Source organism: Semicossyphus pulcher, unplaced genomic scaffold (assembly GCF_022749685.1).
Source record: "Semicossyphus pulcher isolate SPU_LCO1_2020_fin unplaced genomic scaffold, fSemPul1.0.p SCAF_23, whole genome shotgun sequence".
NCBI lineage: Eukaryota > Metazoa > Chordata > Actinopteri > Labriformes > Labridae > Semicossyphus > Semicossyphus pulcher.
In genome coordinates this window covers 11,194,910-11,213,671 of record NW_027211697.1, presented here as the reverse complement: position 1 = coordinate 11,213,671, position 18,762 = coordinate 11,194,910, and the positions used below count along the sequence as shown (strand labels likewise).

Below are 18,762 nucleotides of genomic sequence, written 5' to 3'. Positions count from 1 at the left end.
GTGAGATTAAATTCTCTTTTATAAACATAATTGACATGTTGACACAGCATGACACGTGATTTGCCAACATGAGCTCTCATTTGTCATATTTTGATGACAACATGTTGCCTAAACCCACTTAAAAATCTTATAAATTTTACTGTCATCAAACATTTAAAGTGTTAATCTCGAAGATCTCAGTTTCGTTCTCTTTGGCGCCACCTATGGCGATAAACGGTAATTGCAGGAGCACACTTCCCAGATATGCAGACAGTGCTGCATGTGTGACGTCCACGGTTGGCTCCGGTTGTAACTCTTGATTTTCCTGGCTGACGGTCGCTTTCCTTTTCAGACTGTTTGCTTCATCTGAGCGTCGAGTTTGTTTCTTTTTCTTTTCACTTATTGTTGAAGTTGTATCTGTAGTCATCGATCTTTTCTTTGTTTGTTCAGCCATAGTAGATTACTGTTTACTCGCAACACTTGCAGAGACCGGAAAAGCAGCCGCTTAGCTCCACCTACCCTCTCTGGCAGACCAACCACTGCTGGCTGATGGAAAACGCGCCACTAACTGGGCGCCGCTTGTGTTTGTGTTACCTCATTTGGCGATAGATAGAAACAGACATTTAATTAAATGAAAATCTTTAAAATAGTAAAATAAACTGATCAAATTTCCAAACGTCATCCCCAGATTTCTTCTGCTTTAAACTGAAGCAGTGTTTCTGAGCAGTAAAGACACAGCTGCTCTGTAGTTTCCAGTTCACTGCTGCAGGGACCCTTCTTCTGATTAACGCACTGAGTCGACAGTGTTGGGGGAGAAAATGTGACAGACTGTGCATGTTATTTTTACAGTGTGTGGTCTGTACAGTACAATGTGTGTGTGTACGTGTGTATTACTCCGACTTCTTGTAAATTAGGACTCTAAAATTGTGCGGATAATTATTCCTCGTGGAGGGAACAACGATGTTTTGGCCAGTGGGTGAGACTTTAAACCAATTAGAAGTGCAGCTATTACAAAATGACAACAAAGCAGGAGGATTTCCAAGTGTGTGTGTGTGTGTGTGTGTGTGTGTGTGTGTGTGTGTGTGTGTGTGTGTGCGCTACAATTAAAACCAAGGATATTGACCAATAACACAGTCGTGACAGCATAGCAGGTAGCACTGTGACTGAACCACATCAGCAGAGAGAGCTGGAGTCTTTGCCTGCACAATCACACACTCACAAAGTTTGCATTTTTGTTCGGGGATTAATCACTTCCCATAATCAAAGCAACAACTTTAAGGGTTTGTAAAGATAGAACAGTGAATGAAAAAATAGAAATAAAAAGACAGAGGAGATAAAAACAGCAAAATGAAAAGAGGCAACAAAAAAAAGCAAAGAGCGGAGGCAGAGGATTGGAAAAGGAATGTGCAAGCTTTCTCTTCTCTTTACAGTGTTCTGTCTCTTTGTAATTTTGGTCTCTCTCATGTCGGACATCAAACGCCAAAGAAATTGTTTTTTCTCTCTCTCCCAATTTTGTGTACTCTGTAATTATTAATCAGTCCCGTTGCATGACTGCCTTCCGGGCTCCGACAGACACAAAGGATGTGTGGAGAGACTAAGATGGGAAAAAAAAAAGGAGAGAAAGACGAAAAGAGAGAGGAAGATGGAAAAGAGGATGTCACAGAAATAGCAAGTTTTTTAAACTTCTAAGGCAGAGCAGAAATGAATTGGGTGTGTGTCTCGCTTGAGAGACGACAGAGCGCGCACGTGCGTGTGTACGGGCCTTTGTTCATGAGCCACAGTCCCAAAGTCTGCGTGTGACTGACAACTCTACTCAAGGAATGCACTATGACTAAGTTTGAGCTGGCTGCTGGGCCTACACCTCTAAGGAAACGCCAAAAAATTCACTGCAGCGAACTTCAAGTATGTGACAGACTGAAACATATTATGCTCCAACGCTGCGGAGAGCAGGTGAACACATGGCACCTTCCTCTGAGAATAGCTCTGTGTGTCACTGTGTGTGGTCACTAGAGCGGTAGACAGTGTGTCACCATCAATAACAGAGCAATGAGGGTGAGATGAGAGGACAGAGAAAAAGAGTCAGGGAGGCCTGGCAGGGAGAAACACAGAGGGTAAAGGAAGGAGAGGGGTGCCAGCACCAGGGCGGCCCGTTGGCTTTAAATGGATCTCTGGTCAGAAAAGTGGAAGGAGAGGAGGCTCAAATTAAAGATGTGCCTTCTCTTAAGAGGAAGTCCTCTCATCCCTCAATTCTAAACGGCTGTTTAAAGGGGAGGAAGAGAGGGAGAGGAGTGTTTGTGCTAGAGAGGGTGAACCAGCTTCCGCCATCCAGCCGCCTGGCAGACAGGAGGGGTGCAGGGATGCCGGCATTTTTCCGGACTGCCCTGACCACACAATGCCACGTGCCTCCTCTAAGAACTTATTGTATATAAACATTAACATTCACGTGCAGTTAATACAAGAGTACACATTAAAGTTAATGCACAAAGAGCCAACTGTAATTGCTTATGCAAATATTCTTTTCATGTAAGCGGAGTATTTAAGAATTGTATGGGCTGTGATGTGGGTGGAGCAGCGCATGGAAAAGACTAACAAACAGACTCAATGCACGCTTTCCTCCAGTATAAAAAGACAAGAGAGCCAGGGTGTGTTTGTGCACTTGGTGTGTGCGCGGCTGCATGCGAGTGCCCGCGCATCTGCGTCTGTGAGCTCATCCAAACGGAATGATAACGAATCCACAGACACATCAAAGGGGCCCGGAAAAAAAAGGAGGGAGCACACACACACAAAAAAAGAGAGAGAAAATGCAAAACTGGAATATTCAGCGCCCTCTGAAGAAAAAATAAAACAGACTTGGTTTTCATCCACATCCCAAGAGAGAAAGAAAGAGAGAGAAAATAATAAAAGACAGAAACAGACATAGAAGAGGAGACAGACCACAAATAAGTGAAAACAAAAGATAGACGGCACAAGGGCAAGAAAATATGAAAGACGGAGAGAAAGAGTTAAAAAGAGAGAGAGAAAGAAACTGAGCATCAAGGTGTTAAAAAGGACTACAAATGTGGCCTTAATAAACAACATCAACATCTGAAACTAAATGGCCACATAGAGTACGTAGAAAGGATGAGACATTATCATCCCTCTTACACAGCCGCCAGCTTTGTTCTTGCCTCACTAGCATCACAACAAGTCAATATTTATGCCATTGTTGAGTCTTTAAGTATCCTCCCTGTACTTTGTTTTTTCAGTCTTTATACCTTCTTCCCGGATTCTAGGATGATTTCGAGCTAACATTTTACTTTTCATTATTTGAGTTGAAGATCAACAAGTATAAAGCCTCTTACAGGTATAATCTTAAAGATTTTCATAAATAAATGTCAGTTAAGTCACTATCTATTGCCAAATGAGGTAACACAATGGTGACTGAGCCTATGGCCCGCTGATGAAAGCCTTTGCATTTGGAGTATTACAGACTGGGTGTCTGTGGTGACTTTCAAGGAAAAAATCACAAGCGGCGCCCAGTTAGTGACGCGTTTTCCATCAGCCAGCAGTGGTTGGTCTGCCAGAGAGGGAAGGCGGAGCTAAGCGGCTGCTTTTCCGCTCTCTGCAAGTGAGTACGAGTAAACAGTAATCTACTATGGCTGAACAAACAAAGAAAAGGTCGATGACTACAGATACAACTTCAACAAGAAGTGAAAATCCAAAGAACAAGAAACAAACTCGACGCTCAGATGAAGCAAACAGTCTGAAAAGGAAAGCGACCGTCAGCCAGGAAAATCAAGAGTTACAACCGGAGCCGACCGTGGACGTCACACGTGCAACACTGTCTGGATATCTGGGAAGTGTGCTCCTGCAGTTACCGTTTATCGCCATAGGTGCCGCCAAAGAAAACAAAACTGAGATCTTCAAGATCACCACTTTAAGTAAAGCCAAAAGAAAAGAAAAACGTATTTCGAAAAAATCGTTAATGCCAGATTTTTAGTTCTAATAATACAATTTTCTTGGTTTCTTTGTCCTCGATGTCAGTAAAGGGAACTCTGGGTCAGTTATAAAATAACTAGTAGATTAAATCAATAACAACATTAATTGTTAGTGTCAGTGTTACATAGAGTAATTTCAAAGAAAGGTCAAGACTAGAGTTAGCTCCAGTTCGTTGGATGCTGCAGAAGGGAATGGGCTTCGTGCCGTGCTCAAGCATTAGCGGACGACATTTCAATTCCACACAAACTGTGTCCTACACAGCTCATGCACTCCCATCATCACTGGGAATAAAACCAGCGATTTTCCCTCGCACTAGTTCATGTGTCAAAGGCGACTATACACCCTAAGGAAAGAGGAGGATGAAGAGGAATCTGGTGCAGCCCAGCAGGCTGACAGTACCACTATGTGGGTGGATAAACGTGGGTGGGACAGAAGACAAGACTTACTGACACATAAAATAGTTTTGGAGTTCAGTAATAACGAGGAAAAATTAAGGAGTTATGGAAAGTCTTGATACAACTGGTCAGTATAAATCAGATAAACAGAAGTACGGGTGTTATTTACTCTTTGTATACATATAACTGCCGACAGCACAGAGAAGCACCACGTACTATGATGCTATTTTAAAGAAGAGAAGAAAAGATGACAAAAGAGAAGAATTCACTCATGACATGGTTTGAAACGGGGATTTTCTTGCTTTCGCTGTGCATTTAGATGCTATTTGGCTTCATGAATTATGCAGACTACAGCATGATATGCTAAATCAGCTAGCCACAAGTCCCTAAAGTAAACATACAGTATTTACATATCCCTGACATTATGCAGTGGAAAATGAAGCAGGAAGGTTTTCAATGAAACAATGAAAGCCCTAAAGACACACAGATTTAGAGATTGAGTTGTTTCGCTGCATGAAATTAACTCGATTTTTATTCAGGGAGCAAGCTTAATGTAAAAATGTCCAAGAAGGTTATGTGTGATAATTACAAGGCGAGGCGTTTAACACCATTACATCATTTAAATGTCATATCAATCAGATGCAAATGATATGAGATACTGCAATGATCAGATATGACAAGAAATGTATTATCAGCCTGATTATCTTTAAATTCAATATTGAAAAAGAGCAGAGGAACGCTGCCGAGCCTGCCGTCATTAGACATCCCTGCAGTGATACCAGATTGTACGCTGAGCTGTATTAACAACTCTTCATGTGGTGGTTTTTGTTGGGCTTGGTTAGCATTTAAAGGACCAATATGTAACATTGACAGCTAGCGTTTAAAAAGGGTACTGCAGTCCAAATTCAAAATATCGGAGAGCGTTGTCTCCCCGCCTCCTCCTCTGCAGATTTGAATGTTGGTTGGAAAACACAGGGGGGACTTATCGGTGTGCTCCAGGGCCGAAGCTGCCGCTAGCTGCGGGGCTAACTCCCGTCGCATTACACAGACAGCAGCGAGCAGGAAGCAAGACACAGGAGTGCGGCTTTATACATAGTCTTACTGTACAGTCGTTCTGTTAGTTTCAGTTACCGATAACACTCTCTGCTGATCCGCTCTGATCCCCCTTCACTCTCGCAACTCATGAGCACACACTCACTCCCTTGCTTGCTCCGCCACCCACACTCACCCAGCTATTCCCAAACAGGGCTACACTTCTAGTACAACACAAAGCTCACACGGGTTGCCAGGTTGAGGACACTGAACCTACGAGAGCGCAATACGTGCACTTTGACAATGACAAGCCACTAGTCCTATGCACCAATTTGTTTCCTATCTGGCAACCCGGGGTGATGAAATGGGCAGTGGGCGGGATCGCACAGGCCAAAACACACACAGACGTTCCGATGAGGAATGGAAATTTCAGGAGGAGAATATATTGGCTGCAGCATTGTTGTGGGAGAGGCCAGTATTTCAACTTAGCACGTTTCCTTAATCTCTGATGATGTATAATGGCCATTGTATGATAAATTCCAGTAAATATACAAACATATAAATACATATTGTTGCTTCTTGATTAGTGATTATAATATAATACATTGCAAAGGTATCTGATGATGTCACTGGCCTTTAACACAGAGAGCCTCGCCTAGGACCCAGATAAAGAGCTCTTTAAAATTTCCCTTTAGTCAGGTCTGTGGTATCGAACTGGCGCTTAACCCATCTCCATCCTCCCCTTTCAGCGCAGTTGCCATGGGAGTGAATATCGAGCACTGGTGAAGCTCTTCAATATTCAGGATCCATACCTCCACCTGCTCCTGCGCCCTTAAACACTAACTGGGAGGTTGCAGGCTGCATAGCCTCTGCTCGGATACCTCAGGTCCCTCTCCGGACCACCACCACCCCTGCTTCCCTTCCATCCCTCCTGTCATGGGAGAGGAATGTTGAGAAAGATAAGACAACTTCAAAGACACACAGATGTAGGGTGTGCATATGCGCACACACATGCACAAAATACCATGAAAGAACATACTGGATGCATCCTACACCTTTAAGAGTAGGGGGGGCACTATCTCATGCAAGCATGTGGGCACAAACAATGACAAATAGAGGAAATAGTAGCATGGGTGGTGTGTCGCGAAAAGACAAGAAATAGAAACAATAGAAGGGAGGAAAGAAACTTTAAATTGGGGATGAAGAGGATTATAACTGAAGCAAAGAGTTCTTTCCTCACATCATGACACATCCCGGCCATGTAAGTGTGTGTGCAGGATTTGGACAGTCGCTCATGCGGCGAGCACACTTTCCCTCCAGCTGCCTGAAGTCAACGCTGCCTCTGAATCTCCAAACTGTAAGCGATCAAACTGAGCACAAGTAACTGCTGAGTTCACACCACACCTTAGCAGACGCACGGTTTTGATGGAGCCAGTTGGTTGCCAAGCGGCCGAGAGGAGGACCGGAGCGGTGAGGAGGAGAAGGTGGAAAAACAAAAAGAAAAAGAATCCAGCTGTTTTCCTTTTTTCCCTACTTTAAACATTCAGGTGATTTTCTGATGTTTTTAAATTGTGATTTGGAGGTCACTGGAGCCAGAGCGGGCAAGCTGTTTCCCAGATGAGCTCCCTTCTCTCTCTCGCTTTCCCCCCTCTGCGGTGCATCTCACCATCTCTATGCTAATGCCCTGTAATGATCTGAGGCACGTTGGGATGAAAGATGAGGAGAGAAACTTGTTCTCTGTGCAGCTTTGTAGTGCTTTCTGTTGTTGTTGCTATAGAAACACAGAGCTGGAACTCAAATTGACGCAGCGATGCTTATTTGCATGGCAGGACAGTGAGACTTTCTTTTTATGCGAGAAAGAAAGAGTGGGTGTGAACTATGTGAAGAAGGGGTGCACATCACAGCTATATATATGGGTATATAATCAGATCTGCCAGCACATTCAGCAGTTGTCCCCAGTATGTAAAGAGCATATTAAAGATCTAAACATTAAAACTGGCATTAATAGGTCTGCGTTGATTCTGTATAACAGTAGATTAACAGACAGATGAGGTGCACATCATAACACAGCACACAGGATCGGGCACATGGAAGGCATTTTGAGCAGTTCAACTTATTTAATTTCATCATCCATCCTCCCATCTTCACACACACACACACACACCTACGTGCGGTCTTGCTTTGACTTTGAAGTTCTCCTGGATCGCCTTTAAAGGCCGTCAGTGTTGCCACGACAGCAGGCAGGTAGCAAACATCAGACTGCTTAGTGTGTGCGTGTGTGTGTGTGGAGCCTGAGTACTTAATTAGCTAAGAGCCCGATGGGCCACTTGCTGTTTCTCAGTGTTTAACACTAAATGAGGGAATGACTGGCTCGTTACTGATACTAACAACAAGGATAATTTATGCACAAACGGATCTGTCTGCTGCGTTTAAGCGTGTCCTCTGTTGCCGGGCTCACAATGACAAGCACAGACAATGAGCACAACCATCAATGTCCCTTTGCAATCTTTACGCTGAATACTTAACGTCTCAAAGCTGCAAAACATGTTTTCATGTTGTTGCACATTGACAGGAAAACAAAGGAGCAGTAATAAAAGCCATTTCCTACATCTTAATATTATTTCCCCTTTAAAAAAAAACAGTCATCCTTGTTTTTAGAGGCCACTTAAAAAGAGTTTGGCTAAGCCACAAAGTGCCTGGGGCCATTGATGAGGACCCAAGAATAAAGCGAATACAGCCACGCTCAGCCCATTCTGTTTAATCCACTGCCTCTGCGTTGCTATAATAATGTGACAAACAGTTGAAAACCTCTCAAGGGCGCTGATGGCACTGTGACTGGCCTTGGCTGTGTTTGGCTGGAACTGGAGCTAAGTTGTTGAATGGGTGTTGTGCTTACAGCCGCTTTTCCACACGGAGTCGTATTGGCTCTTCTTAAATCTACTCGCCTGGCACTGCTACTTTTTCTACTTCGTTTTCCACTGCAGATAGTGCGTGTGCATCGTAGGCCTGGTTTCTAGCTGAGCAAAACGTTCATACATCAGAAAGTCGCCACTTCAGACTGTAACAAAACTACAAACGGGGGGCAGTCAGTGGTACGCGGTGTTGTAAACCCGCTTTTTTGTACCGTCTCTCTGATGGAAGTGAAAGAAAAAGAATGCAACACATTTGCAAATGGAACAAAAGAGTCCAGTCATACTATACATTAGAAATATGGCATAATCGTGAAGAACACATTCTAGTTACCCCGGGAAACTAATCTACCTGTGACCAATTAATGTGGCTCTGTATGGGATTAATTACCCAGCGGAATGTACTGACTGGCTGGTTGGCTGATTGGCTGGAGTCCGCTGAAGTCTAGATCGAGTGTGCATGTACACTTCTGCAAGGAAAGGCGTACTAGAGCTACGTTGTGAGAGAAGGGTCTTTACTTTTAGGTTAATAACAAGTGAAGTGCAAAGAGTTGAAAATATTGCTATAATTTGAGACATTTCTTTGACTCATTTATTAATAATTTCAAACCCTGTAAAATATTACTTAATGTCATATGTTATACCTGTGACAACTCAGACTTCTGCTGTTAAACAAGGTTATACATTGATCCTTAATCATCATTGCTTAATAGTTTGGATCACTTGTGGCCAGCTGAAGACACTGCTTTTGTCATTAGTCCATTTATCCGTCCAGAAGACAAAAATCTATTAACATTAAGTTAGAGAGTTTCTGCTGAATGTAGGTCTAATAATCACTCTCGCTTTACCTCTGGTCTGGCCTCCACCAGCTCCGGAGGGAGACATCTGGCTCTTTAGATGCTAAATATTCCAATATGTTCACCAGATAGTTGCTAATGGTGAGTTTATTACAGCTTTTCCCCTCAAAACAGCTGCCAGCAGAAGCAAGAGGCAGTCATGTAAGAGTGATGAGACTGAACCAAAACTTTAAAGTTGTTCGATTTAACGAACAAAAATGCTTAAAGACACTAAAATGATTTGTGGAGCTGAGGAGAGCTTAAGAGTTGGGTAAAATGTGACCCTTCACTAAGTCCCGCCCCCCTTGGTTACTGTTGCTACGCCTACGTCAAGCTTCTGCACCAGCATGTAAATATTATGGCGTTTTCAACTACAACAGTGAGAGATGTTCCAAGGGAAATGATAGCAAATTGCTGGGAAAATATTCCCAAGTATCAGAGAGAAGTCGACAGAAAGGACGACAACACGCATTTGAAAGCTACATGCAGAATATAATCTGTCAGTAGAGTGTTGAGAATGAAGAGGACATAAAAATCGAAGCAAAAGCTCACCGGTCTCAATGCAAGTGTCAGGCACCCCACGTCTTGAGTCATGTTAAAGACAATCATGTACAGGAAGAACAATGTTGTTGCACATCAGGGTAAGTTAATATATTGTTTTATTTTAAGCTAATGTTTAGTTATAACTTCCTAGAATCTATTTCTAGCATTTCTCCTTGTTCTGAAAGCTTGATAGGCCTCCTGCGCCTAGTTACGGTTGCTAACGTAGGATTGGACAGTGGCCGTTCGAGGGAGGGGCTTAGCGAAGGGTCAGTTGTCTGTGGGTTCATCATTAAGAGGGACCTCTGATCTGGGCCTTTGACCGGTGCAGCTTTAACATAATTTCTAAATATTTCACTAATGCATACATTAGGAGAGTTTAATTTATACCGTAGGATGAAGTTTGCTAGTTTATCTCAAGACGGCCGAATGCGTATCACACATGAAGCTCTGATCTGAGACTTCTCATCACAGTTTCCAGGCTCTCTGCTCTAACCGTGCTACTCACTGTTATAAAAAAAGATCAAAGAGAGTGTTCAAGTGTTGGCTTGTTAAAGCCAAACTCACCTTTAATCAGGACTCATACACACTGTTCTTATGATCAAAGACTCCAGTCAGAAGACATAAACAACTCTCTATCAAAGTTTGAGGCCAAAAAGTCAGGGCTCGAATGTTTGATACTTATAATTACACATTAAATGTTCTGCTAACATCATGCATGTTGCTATGACCAAAAGAGGGTGAATCTCAGTACAATCTGTTTTAAAGCAGAACATTTCTCCGTATACTCCTCTGCTGACCTCAGACTCTATGTACCACTGTGGTTGTGTTTTGATGATATTCTCAGATTATGCTGGTGTTTGTGTGGCGTTATTTTTGTAAACACAAACACATCTTACCCAAAAGTTTCCCTGACCGTATGAAGCCAACAAATATTGACAGAAGTCATTACTCCAACTCCCCAGTTTATGTCAGCGGTACACATCTGCAAAACAATCGCTGATGGACCTGCTGATTGTGTCCAAGACCACGACAGTTGGCCAAGAGCTAAGGAGGAGGAACCCACACATACACACACATTGTTGAGCTCACTAAGGAGGTTACTGTGGTATTAACACAACAAATACTACAAAGTGTAAACAGGTGAAGCTATTTGTAATCTTAGGCTCGACTGTATTAACCCCAATCTCGGATCCCATCGGCTATAGTCTGAGACGTTATAGCCTCTGGGGACACCGGTGAACGTGCCGGGCGGTAAGCGATAAACGACTTCCCATCAAGACTTCCTTTTTCCGCGTGCTGCATCGTTACAGAAAGAGAAAACGTCATCGAACGACGAAAATTTCAACATCATGATGCAGATTTGTAAGATGTAAAAATTCAAGTCTGTCCTCAAGAGGAGAAGAAAACATTCAAAATGCTCGTTTGTTGAACGGAGGTCGGATCGATCATTTCTGATGCATTCGAGGAAGTCAGAAAAACTGAACGCTGAGCGGCTTTCGTGACACAGCGTCAAGGGAATTTTTCTCAGGTTGAATTTTAGATCTAGAACATATTGTTAGCTGTTAGCATGCAGATGTCTGTTTATAGAGATTAATAAGAAGCTAAATCGTCGTCAGATGACACTGATGGGAGCCGGGATGTCATTACGCCGCATTACGTTCCGCCTGCTTTTGCTCTCCATACGGACTGTTTATCCTGCACACGCCGCAGCCTGCTGATACGTGATTGGTTAATATTACTCGGACTACAAGCGTAGAACACTTGCCTTCCAGGAAATCCACGTCCCTGCCCGTCTCCCTACAGATTCTACATTTCTAGGTAGAATCTGTAAATAGAGATTATATTAACCCTAACAAAAAACTTTTTTTTGTCATTTATCATTTAACAAGAAATACAATGGGTTAAGTCTTTCTTATAGTACCTGAGTGCATCTTCTAGTTTAGCTATCTTCCTCTTGGCCTCTGTTCTTTCTTTCTCGGCCTCACTCTGGACTGACAAAACCTGAAGGAGAGAGAGAGGGAGAGGGAGAGCGAGAGAGAGAGAGAGAGAGAGAGAGAGAGAGAGAGAGAGAGAGAGAGGAGTAAGTGAGTGCAACAGCAGACACCATCAAACATCACTCAACAAAACTCTCCTGCCTGTGACCCTGTGCATCTGGTCTCGTCTCCTCTCTCTATCACCCCATCAAAAGTACCATCTGAGCCTCTCTGCCTGCACAGAGGGCCTCTCACTCTGGATCTATGGCAGCCATATGGGCTCTTCTTATGTCAAGATACCTCACTCTGGCCCCCTTCACGTGTCTCATTTACCACTCCTGAGGAGTGGAAAGAGGATTCTTTCCAGGGGAAATAAAAAAGGAGAATGAACGTCTTGTGACACCTTGTAGAAAGAAGAAGAAATAAAGACAGGAGGAAAGACAGACTGAATAGTAGGCAACACAAGGACATCAAAACGGATTGTTTTCTTTTAGCTTGATTTAAATTCTCCCTGACCTTGATTAAAGCGCACAAAGGCCTGCTAAGTTATTGCAGGTGTATCGGCCAGAGGGGCCCCGTCTCTGGGTATGCCAGCCTGCCACCGGTACACATATTATAAATGTGGTGCTTTGAAGATGACCCAGGTGCAGCAGGTCTTTAAAGCCTGATTTCCACCTGAGACGTCTGGCCCGGACTGATCTGGTCCAGCTCAGATCATTAACAACGGTCTCCTCACTCTATGGTTTACAGCTGCTCTATGGCTTTGATGAGGGTCTCTCAAAAGTAAAGACCTGAGTGAAGGGCCAATTAGGTGTAGGCCCCGGTGCACTGACAGAAAAATGTCCCTTTTGAATGCCGAGTTTATTTGGATAAGCTTATAACTCTCCTTCTCAACTTTCTTTGCTTGATAAGTCTGCTAAATTATAAATCCTCCTCTTTCTTCTCTGTCCAGCCCGACACCTACCTGTTAATCACAGCTCTGATTTTACTAGACCAGACGTAAAATCTAAGAGGAAGGGAAACCAAGAGGAACATGTGACTGGAGGCTTTGATCTCCACTTGACCGTAATAACTTTGTCCAAGGCTGTTTCAATGCAACGACAGAAGCTATGGAGCTCAGTGGATCAGCAAAAAGACTCTACCTTTTTCTCACAGTTGATCTGCAGTTCTTCTTTTTCCTTCTGAAACTTTATCCCTTGATCCTGAGATGAAATATAAACGATGACACTGTGACACATCATACAAACATTCTTACCTCTGGCCTTTTCAAAGATGGTTACGCTGCATTGACTGATAGAAAAGATGCATGCCATTTGTCTTGATGAGTTACATGTGTATCCACTTATACACATCCAATTCCTACCCTGACTTGTTGGTGTTTTTGATGTTCACTCTCTAGTAGCTGCTGCTTAAGGTGAGCTACAGTTCTCTCAAAGTCCTCCATCACCTCAGAGGACTGGAAGAAAGAAACAACACGTTAAATATTGTAACAGTAAATGTAGCATGCTGGTAGGGCTGGCCGATTGTGAGGTGTTGATATGGACCTTAGCAGCAGACAGATCATGCTCCTGATGCAAGTGGCTCATGTCTGTCTCATGTTTGGCTTGGAGTTTCAGCACAGTCTGCTCGTGTTGCTCACTCTGCTGCTCCTTCTCCTTCTGCAGAATCATGTTCCTGTTGACATTTAAGAGCATGACAGGATGGTTAATACAAACACTGACCTGTTGCTATTCCAACATCACCAATCTAATTACATAAATGTTACTCCTCGTTGCTTTAGTGTTGTCTCAGGAACTGTGTACACTCTGTTAACGCGGATTCTTCAGACCCGGGTAGATCCGCTAATAAATGCCTGACACCGCCTGACATCACAAACGTGCCGGAGACAGGGTTATTAAACTGTGAAGATGTTACGGTGGTCTTTATTATATCTATTACACATTCAGTCTGTGTATCAAACTCAGCTTCATCAAATTTGGAACGATGTTCGAGTGCCGCTCAGATTGAGACGGGTGGAATTTGAAGCTGAGATGACAAGGAGTCGCAGAAGTAGCATTGCGCCGGAAAGGGGGCGGAGATTAGCGTGTCGACGCAGGTTCTGTGTTCCCATCAATGCCGATCGGAGCCGAGGCGATAATTAGTGTCTACTGCAGAGTTATTTGACCCGGGTCTGAATGCCGATTGTAGCCTTTCCCATTAAGCAAAAAAGCCGTGTGTTAGCGGGTTTTTTGACCAGTGGGAAAGCAGCTTTACATGCACCTCAGTAGTTACATGTTGTTTGATAATTCAACCAGATATTTTCAAAGAAAAATTTGGCAAACTAGATTCGAGATATTCATCCCTTTGTCCCATTGCCGACTGTTTCACAGACCTTCTGTTGGCCTCCTGCAGTTCGGCGCTGATGGATGCAATGTGGATCTCCAACTGGGCCTTCTCCTGCGTCACCTTCTGACGCAGCAGGTTGCCCTTCTCCACCTCCACCGACTGTTGTTTCACCCGCTGCTCTAGCTCACGCACCGTTTGCTCCTGCAACACAAGAAAACAAAAAGACCCCTAAAACAAACAGCTTCAACGACTAAGGGCAACAGTCTGAGAAAGAGTCATAGGTCAGAGGAGTGCACCCACAAAAGCATTGTGTATAGGAGAAGATTTGTGTTTTCCTTAGCTCAATAGAAATTACTGATTGCAATGAAGACAATAATCCAGCTGATGCAGAAAGCGTCTTCCAGCCCTGATTTGATGAAAAAAAGGCCCTCTCTGAAAATGGTCCCTCAGCATGTGCACGTGTGTCTTTGTGTGTTTGTGCGGCAGCATGGAATGCAGTGTGGGCAGGCTGATAAAGGCGATGACGGGGCGCTGATTAAAGATGGAGCGTGCTAGTCCATCTAGACGATGACAGAGGCTGGCGATGACAGGAGGGGGAGTGATGGCAGAGGAGGGAGCGGTGTGTTTGAAAATGAGTATAAGAGCAGCGCCCGGCGAGGCTGGTGAGAGAGATTTTTGTCGTTGTGTTAGCAGTGTAGGGTGCTGAGGAAAGAAAAAAGGGGCCTGTGTTGTGCTGGGACGCGTGCTGACACTTAGCTCTCTGGCAGGAGATGAGAAAAGCCCGTCCCCATGCCGAGGCTGGACTGAGCACACCTGGACACACTCAGAGGGAGCAAATTACGTCCCCTAATTAGGTGTCTCAGAAGGAGAATTACAAGGTGTGAAGTGCAGACTACATAAACTGTGTTATGAGCTCCGCTCCCCTTCAGAGATTGAGAAGCGATAGAGTCTTTGAAGATGGAAAAGAGCATGTCATTTTTAAAAAGTCATACAGAGTGATGCATGACATTTTACAGTTTGTATTAAAACTAAGGCGAGTAACTGAGGCTTGTCAGGCTGTGTGTACGCATGTAAGTGTTTTAAACTCTTGTGTCTAAAGAAGAATAATAAGAGCAGGAGAAAGACTGAAGGAACTCCCTGCACTTTTAATATGTTCTCTTTTTTTATATTAATTTTATGCTTTTATTAGACGTCATCTTCAATGTATTACTACTGCTATAGAATAACTGCATAGGTTTAAACAGAAAACACTGAACCAGTGTATTTCTGTTACCTCATTAATGTATAAGTTCATATATCAGGTTGTACACAGATGATATCCTCCTCAAGCAACTTGAAAGTGATAATCTCGAAGATTTCAGTTTTGTACTTTTGGCAACTCCTATGGCGATAAACGGTAATTGTGGGAGCACACTTCCCAGATATCCAGACAGTGCTGCATGTGTGACGTCCACGGTTGGCTCCGGTTGTAACTCTTGATTTTCCTCGCTGACGGTCGCTTTCCTTTTCAGACTGTTTGCTTCATCTGAGCGTCCAGTTTGTTTCTTTTTCTTTGGATTTTCACTTATTTTTGAAGTTGTATCTGTAGTCATCCATCTTTTCTTTGTTTGTTCAGCCATAGTAGATTACTGTTTACTCGCAACACTTGCAGAGAGCGGAAAAGCAGCCGCTTAGCTCCGCCTACCCTCTCTGACAGACCAACCACTGCTGGCTGATGGAAAACGTGTCACTAACTGGACGCTTGCTTGTGATTTTTTTTTTTTTTAATTATTTAGTGCTCATACATAAAAATATTAAAAAGAAAAATAAACCCGGAGAGATGTTAGACACACCTTGGAACAAAGAACAAAAAGAGACTTGCTCTATAGCCAAATATCAGTGCTATGAATCAAGGCTTATTGGTACTACTTCATCTGGAACCACCAGATAATATAAATCATGCCTCCATTATCCGTCATTGATATGGACATGCATGGACTACAGTCAACAGCTTTGCTGGTGCAGTACCTAGTCAGACACCGGCTTGTCTCTACTTTCAAACACCTACTCAGTCACTCTATCCTCTCTGCCCTGTGCAAAGATAACGTTCAAAAATAACAACATCTGACATATCTGAAAGCCCCTTGTGGGATCTTTGATGTGTGTTGGATAGAAATCCAACCAGGTAGCGATGGGCAGATGAGCATTCTTCATTTCACCGTTATCCGAACCATATCAGTATTTGAATAAACATGAATCATCAATCTGAGTTTGTCTTGGCTTGCATACTTTTTATATGAGCTGAGCGAACTTTTCACACCGTGTCCTGGACTTGAACTTTCATTAGCAGCTATAACTCCAGAGAAGAAGCAGAGGGGTAATAGTGGCCGTCTACTGAACAAAAACCCCTTGCTCAAAGCTACTTAGGTCAAAGGACGAGAGATGAATATACAGAAGGACCTTTTCGCAATAAAAGAACACAAGCAAACATTCATTCTAAAGGATTAAGCCTGGAGACACGCACCTCAAAAGGCAAGGGTACTGCGATAACTCACCTGAGATAGTCCACTTCTGTGGGTGTGTGTGTGTAGGTCAGCCCAAACTCACAGCAGGAGAGCAGCTAATTTACAGCGACAGAGGGCTCTTTTCATCCTTTGTGGCCTTGTCTGTCCTTAATTATTAAAAGAGGGGTCTTACCACCGGGCCCGCACTGTCCAGTGTTTGATGCCTCTTAAATGTGGGCCTGCTGACAGATTAAGGCCAGAAGCAATATGTGTGTATGCGTGATACGTATGACAGCCCATGAATGCTGATACTGATAACAATACTATTTATGAAGCGGCGCATTCTGCTGGCCTCTGGTGTTGATGATCCCCGCTAATGAAATGTGCACGATCCCACTTAAAACCAAAGTCCTTTCATGTGACATCAAAGAAACGGATGCTTTGGGGAGGTGTGTGCGTGTGTGTGTGCGCACGCAAAACTCAGAGCACAACCATTATCTCGCATAAGATTTAATACACACTTGGATCAAAGACCTTTATAAAGATGACAGATGTAAGATACGCGAGCCATTCTCACCCAGAGGTTACAGGACGCTTCCTTTCATTTGAGCCATTAGGTTGCAAACTGGGGGTCACTGTTTTATGATTAAAGGTATGACAGATGTATACACCTTCCTTAGAGCTAAACAAGGCAAGAATACACCGCTCTTGTCACAAAGAATCCTGTTTTTTTCCAGTGCAATTCTGGTGCTGGGTAGAGAAAACTACCCAACAGCAGATGAAGAGTCAGAACATTTGAATCAATCGCTGCTGTTTGATATAAATTACCTAAAAAGCAGCAGGCGAATTAACTTTATAAAGCTGTACTCGCACTTATACCCTTTTATATCTAAAGGTGCTTTTTGACCAAAAGTACCAGCAACTTTTAGTTCGATCTCAATCTCAAAGCACGGTGATAACAGTGAGTTTGCAGCTGCAGTCTTTTAAACATGGCAGGTGAAATAAAATGCTGAGAGTACTCAGCCAATAAGAAACGATCAGCACTGCAGGCCCCGCCCTGAAAGTTCCTTGACCTTTGGAAAGTACTTCCCCCCTAGCAGGGGATTTTTCAGGTGGTAAATCAATTATGCCGGAACTAAATTTAGACCCTGGTTCCTGCTATTGAAACACAGTTCCTCAAAAGGTTCCTAGTTCCTGGGGAAAGTATATCAGTGCAAGATAAGTCATCTTACATGAGGTCTGTGTAAGGTTTGTGTCAACCAAAGGCAAAGTATACATTACTGACAAGCTTGATTTTCATTCAGCTTGGTCAATATCTAAATCCAAAACACACACGTGCACGAACACCTGTTCATGTACTCACAGTTGCCTGAGTCCGAACGCTGTACTCAGCCTCCATCTTTGCCAGCCTGAGGTTGGTGTCCTCCAGCAGCTCCTGGATGCTCTCAGTGTGTTTCTTCTGCAATTCAAACTTCTCCTGCTCCATCTCTGTCACGGCAGCATGCAGCTGGAAGAGCACAGTACAGCTACGTATAAGTCACAGATCTTTCTCCCTGTATCTCCACAACAGATTGGATTTATCTATTTTGTAATACCATTTCATTAAAATCTATTTCTTCAGGCATGTGATATGCACATTCATGTGGAACAAACATCACTTACATAGGGGCTCAGGGTGGTTTTTATTATTACATCTAAGAATAAATCATTCCACAAGGTTGCTCATCGCATGCTAAGCGACCCAAAAGAGATGAGTCGAAACCTCATTAGGATCTTATTGAGCCCCAGCAGCTAGGTTGGCTAGAGCTATCAGGAGTTAAAACACAATTTACCTGGGGCAGAGAGTATTAATTTTTCAACCCTAAAAAACCCACACCAACTTAAAACCAGCATGAAAGAATAAAGATCTTTAAGGCAGTATAGCCGAGCCTGTATGCTTGCAGCTAAGTCTTGTAGTCTCATGCTATCAAACAGTCTTCCTCTGGCTCAGGGCTGCTTACAGGGGGGTTGGGCTGCAGCCTGTCCAAGCCCTTCAACTCTTCCTCATACCTTTTTCTCCCACTCGTTTTTCAGGGAGTCTGCGCTCTGATCCAACATCTTCTTCAGCTCCGCAATCTGCTTCTCTTTGCTCTCGCAGATGACCTGGGATTCGCGCAGCACACTTTGAACTGTGGGAGAGCACAAAGGCACACACAAACAGCAGTCAGGCCCTGCCTCAGGGTATGTACATAGATGGACACACACAGACAGACAGACACTCATGCTTATTGATGTACTGTCAGTAAATCAATGTCAATGAAGATTTTGCT

The 18,762-nt window shown here is 43.5% G+C and overlaps 1 protein-coding gene across 1 annotated transcript in view; it reads right to left on the bottom strand.

Annotated features, from left to right (window-relative positions):
• The window catches only part of cep112 (centrosomal protein 112), a 115,351-nt gene that overhangs the window by 69,586 nt on the left and 27,003 nt on the right, over nt 1-18,762 (bottom strand). The window contains exons 11-17 of the mRNA XM_069674002.1: nt 18,503-18,621; nt 17,817-17,960; nt 14,017-14,171; nt 13,190-13,319; nt 13,009-13,101; nt 12,788-12,847; nt 11,594-11,673 (exon numbers count right to left, since the gene is read on the bottom strand). Coding sequence (XP_069530103.1) covers nt 11,594-11,673; nt 12,788-12,847; nt 13,009-13,101; nt 13,190-13,319; nt 14,017-14,171; nt 17,817-17,960; nt 18,503-18,621 — 781 coding nt within the window. The remainder of the gene's footprint in view (nt 1-11,593; nt 11,674-12,787; nt 12,848-13,008; nt 13,102-13,189; nt 13,320-14,016; nt 14,172-17,816; nt 17,961-18,502; nt 18,622-18,762) is intronic.